At 49.9% G+C, this 8,912-nt stretch overlaps 2 protein-coding genes across 2 annotated transcripts; one reads left to right on the top strand and one right to left on the bottom strand.

Moving 5' to 3' along the window:
- Nucleotides 1-1,202: 1,202 nt before the first annotated feature.
- LOC119305072 (RING-H2 finger protein ATL70-like) lies at nt 1,203-1,948 on the top strand. The gene has a single exon (XM_037581692.1). It carries the CDS (start codon nt 1,480-1,482, stop codon nt 1,897-1,899), a length of 420 nt encoding a protein of 139 aa, XP_037437589.1. The 5' UTR covers nt 1,203-1,479; the 3' UTR covers nt 1,900-1,948.
- Nucleotides 1,949-2,209: 261 nt separating this feature from the next.
- LOC119307175 (methyl-CpG-binding domain-containing protein 11-like) lies at nt 2,210-7,625 on the bottom strand. Its single transcript, XM_037583265.1, has 3 exons — nt 7,468-7,625; nt 3,850-3,991; nt 2,210-3,738 (listed from the first exon to the last, which is right to left on the bottom strand). The coding sequence occupies exons 1-3, from the start codon at nt 7,543-7,545 to the stop codon at nt 2,618-2,620; spliced, it is 1,341 nt and encodes a 446-aa protein (XP_037439162.1). The 5' UTR covers nt 7,546-7,625; the 3' UTR covers nt 2,210-2,617.
- Between the last annotated feature and the right edge of the window lie 1,287 nt (nt 7,626-8,912).

The following is an 8,912-nucleotide window of genomic DNA, read 5'->3' as shown; positions in this document are numbered from 1 at the left end:
GGGACAACGCCCGTGCAAGCCGACTACATTTGGCACCCTCATTCTCATGTTTGGCTTCGTCTCAGCCCTGCTCACCTGTTAATAGCGGATGAAGATACCCAAGACGTCCCGCTACACGACACTTATCGCCGAGAGAAAGAAAGCCGACGATGACATGTCCTAGGTTCTCTAGGTCGACATTGCCATCGATGTCAACCACGTGACCACCAAAGACAGCAACTCAAACTCATTCGACCTCTTCTCTAACTAATTCCTAGGCCGCCACTGGCTCTACCTCCTCGCCATCGCCTTATACTCCCAAAACCTCTTCCAGAAAGATATCCACAGGGTGATCGAATGGGTCTCCAAGAACTAGGACCATGAGTACCTTGTAAGAAATCCAGCACATCACCCACCTGCAAACCCTCATCGTCCGCTGCGACAGAATTTTTGGGTGGTGTTCGTGGTGATGTTGATCGAATGTATCGAGCACTTCTAGATCCAACTGGACGACTTGTTCTCAATGGCCATGTTCATGCTTGGCCTTGCCGTCTCTTACCACCACCAGACCACGTTGAGGACCCACATCGGCTTCGTTGTGCTCTACGGGATGACATTCTTCTTCGCCAACTTCTGGCCGAACTCCACTACAATTATCGCGCACGCGGAGATCTTCCCCGTGAGACTGCGCTCCACCTACCACGACATATCTGGTCGTTGATAAGATTAGGGCCATCATTGGGTGCTTTGGGTTCCCATATTTGGCGCAACCCTAGGACGCAGGGCTGATGGAGCATGGGTACGATGAGAACATTAGGGGTGAGGAAAATCGAACCCGTGACCTCAAGGTTATGAGCCTGGTGAGCTTACCAAACTGCTCTATTCATCCCCGCTACATGCAACTTTCGATGGCACCTCATTTCCTTTTTCATGGTTCCCCTCCTTATCCACAAAAGCCAGCCTTTTACTACTAGGGTGGTCTCTATCTAGCGTGCATACCTAGCAAAATTATTTGTGGTAAAATAAAATATCGCTGGTTTTCTCAGCATCTCATCCACGTCGTCGCTCTGTTTTAGCACACCCTGCTCAACACGTCTGAGCTCGATCGGTCAGCAGGCCGGAGTTGACCGCCGGCGGCGTGCCCCCACGCGACCGCGGCCCCTGAGGCGACCGCGAGCCGTTTCCATTCCAGAATAAAGAAAGAGGAGGAAGAAGAGAAGCCGAGTTCCTCGAATGGTAAGCAGGCGTTGACCAGAACAGATTGGATCACATCGCCACCACCACCACCACCTGATGATTCCACGAAAGATAAACACATCCCATCCGATCAGATAGCTTATCATCCTCCATACTTTTTAGTTGATTGATGCGGAGATAGGTAGGCGGCCGTTGACTTTGCCTGGCGCGCGCGCGGCGGGCCTCGGCTCAGCTCACCTCCCTCGCCGTCGCCGGAGCCCGGACGAGGACGGACGCCGGGGCCTGGGGGCGGGGGCATGTGAAATGGCGGCGCTGGAGATCGCCTTCGCCGCCATCAGCGTCGCGGTCATCGTCGCCATTGCCTACTTCCTCCACACGTGCTCGCGGGAGGCCACGCCCGTGCCGATGCCGCCGCCCCCCGGCGCGGAGGAGGCCGCCGCCGCAGCCGGCGACGTCGAGATGCAGGCCGGGATGGACGAGGCCGCGATCAGCGCGCTGCCCAAGGTGGTGGTGCGCGGCGGGGCCGGGGAGGCGTCGTCGTCCTCGTCGTCCACGAGCTGCGCGGTGTGCCTGGGGGAGTACGACCGGGGAGACGTGCTGCGGGTGCTGCCGGACTGCGCGCACTCGTTCCACCGGCCGTGCGTCGACCAGTGGCTGCGCCTCCGCCCCAGCTGCCCCGTCTGCCGCACGCCGCCGGCAGCCCCCTCGCCCAGCCAAACGTGATTTTTTTTTCTTCTTTTGTTCCGAAACTCTCGAGATGTAAAGCAAAGTGTATGTATAGTTGTTTATACTTCACTGCAAATATTATTCGTGGGTATCCAGAAAATCGGTCGCATTCTAAATCACTAATGTTTTGGTGATGAGGGCGAGCCAGCCGGAGAGAAGCAGTCAAAAAACTACATGCACCATCAAATTGGCACATCACCAAACCATCTACTTAAACTACATACACACCTTATACAGTCTAAAAAAAACTACATACACCATAAAAAACTGGCAGCTTGAGAGAATTCAATTCAGAATGCCTGATGAATGAACTGTTCCAGGGAGGATACACAGAAACCCTCATCATTATTCATTGGGGATAAACAGCAACATACAGAGGGTATTTCAGGTCTAACAACACAATACACCACGGGTACATGATAAACACAGACACAGACAAACAGACAACGGTATATATGTCCCTAACATTAACAAGTTAGACAAACAGACGATATGGTGGGGTCGGGTGGGGTGGGGTACATGTATGTCGCGCCGGGCACGGTGACGAACGCCGGCCATACAAAATGTAACTAAATGCAGAGCCTACTTTACCGGTTCTCATCATCCGGTACCGTCAGACTGGCTAAATTAACATGCTTACCAGAGGCTGATTGATTACAATGCGAATGTTGAATGATCCTAGGAGACGGCGGCGCGGAGGAGGGGGGCAGCTGCTTCAGGTGCACTTCACCGTCGAGGCGCCAGGCGACAGCTGCCCATTGTTGACGGCGGACGGCGACTCATTGGTGGCCGCGCCAGGTTGGCTGTCTACGGCGGCGGCATCTGATTTGGTTTCAGATACTGCAGCAGGAGCAGGAGCAATAGCAGGCTCGCTGGGAGCAGCAACTGAGTTCTCAGTTGGCTTGCTCGCTGGAGGGTCTACTTCCTCTGTCTTCGCCCCCTCCAAACTCACCGGAGGAGCTTCCTCTGTCTTCACCTCCTCCGAACTCACCAGAGGAGCGGCATCAGCCTCAGATGGCTTGACATCTTCCTTCTTGTCTTCCACCGCTGGTGCCGGAGCAGCATCAGCCTCAGCTGGCTTAGGGTCTTCCTTGTCTTCAACCACTGGTGCCGGAGGGGCATCAGCCTCAGCTGGCTTAGCGTCTTCCTTGTCTTCAACCGCTGGTGCCGGTGGGGCATCAGCCTCAGCTGGCTTAGCATCTTCCTTGTCTTCAACCGCTGGTGCCGGAGGGGCATCAGCCTCAGCTGGCTTAGCGTCTTCCTTGTCTTCAACCGCTGGTGCCGGAGGGGCATCGGCCTCAGCTGGCTTGACATCTTCCTTCTTGTCCTCCACTGTTGGTGCTGGAGGGGCATCAGTCTCAGCTGGTTTGACATCTTCCTTCTTGTCCTCCGCCGCTAGTGCCGGAGCGGCATCAGACTCAGCTGGTTTGACATCTTCCTTGTGTTCTGCAGGTGCTGGAGTGGAGTCTTCAGTCTTCCCTGCATCTTCACTAGGAGCAGCTTTCACCTCTTCAGCAACTTTCATCTCCACATCTGCGTTTTTTGCAGCATCATTCGCCTCGGCAGGCTTCATCTCCACATCAGTGCTCTTGGCAGCAGCATCAATCGCCTCAGCAACCGTCATCTCCACATCGGTGCTCTTTGCAACATCTTCACTAGGGGCCTCCTTGCCAGCTTCAGCTTCTCTGTCTTCTTCAGTTTCAGGATCCTCCTTTTTCTCCTGCTTCCCCTTTCTTCCACTTGAGTTCCTACTACGCTTTGGTATCTTTTCACCCTCAGGGCTATCAAATACCTTCACTTTCTCGCTAATCCGAGCAGAACGCCTTGGGGTATCACCTGTTTGTAAAGCATTTAGATGATCCGATTAGATTTATGCAACCATGGGCTCCCTACAGCCAGAGTTATCTAGAGACATGATGAAAGAACACAAGGGGGAAAGGCGTCTACCAGTTGACCAGTCAAACTCCGATGAAGTGGGGCCTCCAGGGTTTGCCTTCAGATAGCTGTTCAGCTGCCTCTTGTTCTTAATTTCCTCTCCAGTTGGTGAGACAAAAACAATCTCAGATCTTCCCCTGCTCTGGGGAGTAAACTGCAATATTAGGAAAGAGGAGATGTTAGTTGATGCCGCCGAATAGAGAATATTGGTAATGGACACGTTAAGTGTATGAAATACATGCTTAAAAAAATACATATTTCTAACACTGGAAGCAAATTCACACCCAACAAAACATGTTGGAAATTAGAAAGCGCAGACAGAACAAATCTGTGTACTGCTTAAAGTTTAGTGATAGACTAACAATATATGAGTGAAGGCAACCGTCCTGTGTTTAGGACTTTAGGCTCCCTTAATAATGTCAGATAATGTTGCATGGCTAGAACTATTCAAGCACTGCTGTTTATTTTTGCTATCCCATATGATATTCCCACTAATACACAACAAACCAAGAGAGGCAAAATCTCAACTCTAGCCTGATTTAAATAATGTCAGATGTATTATCAAGCATTGTTCCCACTGATAAACAATAAAACAAGCAAGGAGGAGTCTCAACTCTAGGTTCACCCTTCTCTCTCAAGTTTTAATTGATTATTCACCACTGCAATCAATGCCATTATTCACCAGTAACTTATGTGGTAGCTGTTGAGTGTTGACCAACAGGAATTACATTACTACATAGAAGATTCAAGAGGATAAAAGATAATAATCTCAAATCTTCCCCAAAAAAAGAGAGAAATTAATATACCAGATACTTATATATTACTCCCTCCGTCCGAAAATACTTGTCATTGAAATGGATGTATCTAGATGTATTTTAGTTCTAGATGCATCCATTTTCATCCATTTTGATGACAAGTAATTCCGGACAGAGGGAGTACAACCAAAAAACAGCACACAGCTATTTCCTAACACTTCTTCTTAAGTGATTAGATGCACAGTAAGAAAAACATTTCAGGAATATAATTCAGTTGAACAAACACCACCGGAAAGGAAAAACATTCAAAAACTATTCATACTAGGGATTATTTATGTATATCTCCAGAATTGGTTACATGAACTATGGTTTACCTATGCAAGCGAACGATGTAGAGTTACATAAATTTAACCTACTTCTAGTCTTTGGTCTGTGGACCTAATTTCAGAGGTGATATTGAACTTCCATGATGTGACATTAACAGACTATCTCCAGAAGTGTATGAAAACGAATCATCTCTCACCCATAAGGTTTGCTACTAAATCAATCTTGTTCGACATAGCAAAGGCGAGACGCATAAGGAATTATCTTCTGAATTTGCAAGAATGCTTCAGTTCAATCTAAGAACTATTGTCACTTAGCTCATACAGTCAGCACCACATATTTCATAGAAGAGTCTTAAGTGCACACATTCCAAACACAATGTCTATATTTTTGGAGCGCAATCACACAACCTTCTCAAGAAAGTGAACAAACAGAAACACCACACATATGCTAAAAAATATATATGAATGTTCGTTTAATTTCAAACAGAAGGGCCTGAATCTAACTGAATCTAATGTGAAATCATCTTATCCATCTCAAATCAAGAATCTTTAACTTACGAAGTTACAAATGATTGGAACCAAACATCATAAATTACAATAATAAAAATACTTGACAACTAGGCTCTTTTAGAGCTAAAACAAAAAAAAATCACCTTTCAACACAAATTTGGCAATATACGATATATCCAACACGACTGCAAGCCATACCACGTGGCCAATCCTTATGCTACAAAGAGATTATGCCTCATCCAAAATATAGTGACACGGTCCAATCGTATTATGAAAAGGTAGGTACAAGCAAACCTATAATAAGAAAAAGTAACTCCTTACCCTATTCGACAAATTAACTATGACAACGTAAAGAGTTATGAAGATTCTAGTCACAACCAACTTTTTTCATTGAACCACACAAAATCTTAACATCTGTCCTTATTATCCAGCAGAAAATTATACCAATTGTCGTTATTATCCAGTGGATAAATATACCAATTGTTGTTATTATCTATCATAATTCATAAATAGAAACAATACAGAAACAACCAATTGTCGTTATTACCCGGTGGATAAATATACCAATTGTCGTTATTATCCATCATAAATAGAAACAATACAGAAACAACCAAATCACCGCCTACGCTATTTAATAGATCCTGGGTGCTATCGTGATCCAGTAGAAAGGCTAGGGAGCTCAACCGCCATAAACACATCCGCTAATGAGCTAGAAGTTGCTCGGTACATAAGCTTGGGGAGTCTAACCACCATAAACACATCCGCCAATGAGCTAACAAGCCCCTCAATTAGGAAGCTTGGGGAGTCTAACCGCTATAAACACATCCGCCAATGAGCTAACAAGTGCATAAGTTCAGAAGCTTGGGGAGTCTAACCGCCATAAAAACATCCTCAGTTCGGAAGCTTGGGGAGTCTGTCCGCCATAAACACATCCGCTAATGAACTAAGACATATATACCCTGTTGAGACTTTCTGGTGCAACCCTAGAAAATCAGAAAGGCCATGAAAAAGCCAATGGACAAAGCACTCAAATAACATTCCCAGCAAACAGGAGAAACTCCAATTGGCATGGCATACCACAGCGGCCTGTTGTGCCAACATCGTGTTTGCAAAAGCGTGTACTGACTCAGTTGAAGCAATTTGTCCTGACAAAGTGCCATGTCTAACTACAGCAAAATAAGAAAAAAAAAACAGAGTGTAACCAGGTTCGCCAAAATCGCCTCGAATCAACTACAGGTTAAAATCGGGACACTGAATCCAACTAAAAGCAACAGCACAAAACTGCAAATGCAACACAGTTCTCCAGGTAAACTCAACCAACTAAAACGTACAAACAGATGAGCATGGAATTGAAATGGGTACACTTGAAGCCAGACGGCTACTTACTCCCATCCCACAAAGTGCAGCACAGTTCCATGCCCAGGCAAACTGGATCAGAATCCAATTTCCCGTTATCCTAGCCAGGCCAGACCACATAGCCAAACCATGTTACCAACAGAATCGAGATTTGGGAATCGGCCCCCACCACCCAGCCGTGGGCCATGGCGCAAGCCCAATCGACCCCGGGGACGCTAGACGCCCAACACCAACAGACCGGAAAGGGGGCGGTACTGTTCACCAACCATTTCGCCGAGCTCACAGCAGGCGCATCCACACAGACCCGCAGCTCCAATCTAGCCCCGGGAGGGGCTCCGGTAAGGCCGAGATACCACCACGAGCGCTGGCCAGCGAGCCATAGCACTAGTCCAATCGCGGCAGTGGTACCTCACCAAACCGGAGGCGCCCAAACCCTAGAATCTGACCCCTAAATCTGTTAGAACCCTAGACCCCGGAACCCACGAATCCAGCTCGAATTCGCGCCCCGCCGCCCGCGTCCCCGCGGCCCGGGGCCCCGACACTCGCCAATTCCGACTTAGACCGCCCAATTCGACGCAATTCGAAGCACAGCAACGGAACAAAGTACAAGCGCCCTGGGTGTTAGCCGGTAGGTAAGGTAAAAGCAGCTCGACGCGGCGACGCCGAGCCAGGGCGGCGGGTACCTTCTTGGTCCATCCCTCGGGCGCGGGCATCTCGACGGACACGAGCTCCTCCGCCGCGCGGTCGCCGCCGGTGGCCATGGCTGCCGAGGCCTCGGGTTCTGCACGAGGAACGCGAGGAGGCCGGGATGGGGGAAGGGGGGAAACGATGGACGTGTGGGGATTTGGGGATTTTTATATCGGAATAAAAAGTATCGGCCCCCGTGCTCCGCCGTTCGGTAGATAAACCCTGCGAGCCGACGGCCTACCCGCCGGCCACGTCCCACGAGGTCACTGACGGCTAGGACAGGAACTGCTATCCCGATGCCGGGCCCTTCTGTCAGTGAGAAGGGAGGGTGGTGAGGTAAGCGGTCTGGTACGGGGCCGCGCGTCGGTCAGGACAAAGCGGTGGGGGCGCGGGGAGACGGCCGTCAGGCGCGGGGGGACGGTTGTGCAGTCGTGTGGACGTGGTCCATGGACCGCTGACCCTGGCTGCGGCTGGGGATGGCGCTCTGCCCGTGCGGTCCACGGACCGTGTGTAGGAAGGAGACGTGGTGCAAACGGCGGGACTGAGGCCTGAAAAAAAAACCGGATTGCACCGCGCGCAGTTGGAGTCCGGGGTCGCGGGAGCGGAGCGGGGTGGCCTGCTGCGCGACGAATATTCGTCGGGGATGGGCGATGACACTCTGCGTGTTATAGGGATGCGTGTCCGTGCGTGCTGCTGCCATGTGGCAACATCGGCGTGGATAACGCCGATGTGCTGGTAAAAATAAAGTAACATGTGCAAGCATGCAACCCATTTTCTTCCTAGTTGTACAAGTTTTCATTCATCCTAGAAGAGGAACTTAGAGCAACCAGCTTACCTAGAAAACCTTCTCATAAAAGTGATTTTACATGATGTTTATAAATCTATTACCTAATCTTTATCTTTTACTTAATAATAAAGCACATATTGCTTCTGTCCACCGTCGTGACATTTTTGCACAAAAGTCCTTGTGGTTTTTGATAATTGAACTCGCGGTCCCTATTTAAGTGGATCTGGGATAATGACTCGGTTTTGCAAATTAACCCCTTGCATTTTATAAGAATTCCGCCCGCGCTCCTTTGTTTATCTTATCCAGTAGCACAAACACGCGCACATCGTTGCCCTTTGCCAACGCTCCCACTGTCGTTCGCGTCGCCGTACGCGCGCCGCCCTTTGCCTCTACCACCACAGTCGTCCGTGTCGCCGCCCTTTGCCTACGCCCCCTCCGCCATCCGCGCCGCCGCCCTTTGCCTCCGACACTGCTCCCGTGCCTCTTATTTGGATCGAAGTCGCGGCAGTAGTGGTGCGGCAGCGACGGGGGAGGAGGAAAGGGCGGCGACGATGGGTGGTGGGGACCGAAGATGAGGCGGTCCTTCTAGGAAGATGCCGGGGACAGGCAGCGCGAGGAGGGTGGCGTGTTGGAGTTGGAAATCGGCGTGTGCTC

The sequence above is a fragment of the Triticum dicoccoides genome, chromosome 5B (genome assembly GCF_002162155.2).
Source record: "Triticum dicoccoides isolate Atlit2015 ecotype Zavitan chromosome 5B, WEW_v2.0, whole genome shotgun sequence".
In the NCBI taxonomy this organism is placed as follows: Eukaryota; Viridiplantae; Streptophyta; class Magnoliopsida; order Poales; family Poaceae; genus Triticum; species Triticum dicoccoides.
Note: the sequence above shows the minus strand (reverse complement) of the source record. Positions and strands in the feature narration are given on the sequence as shown.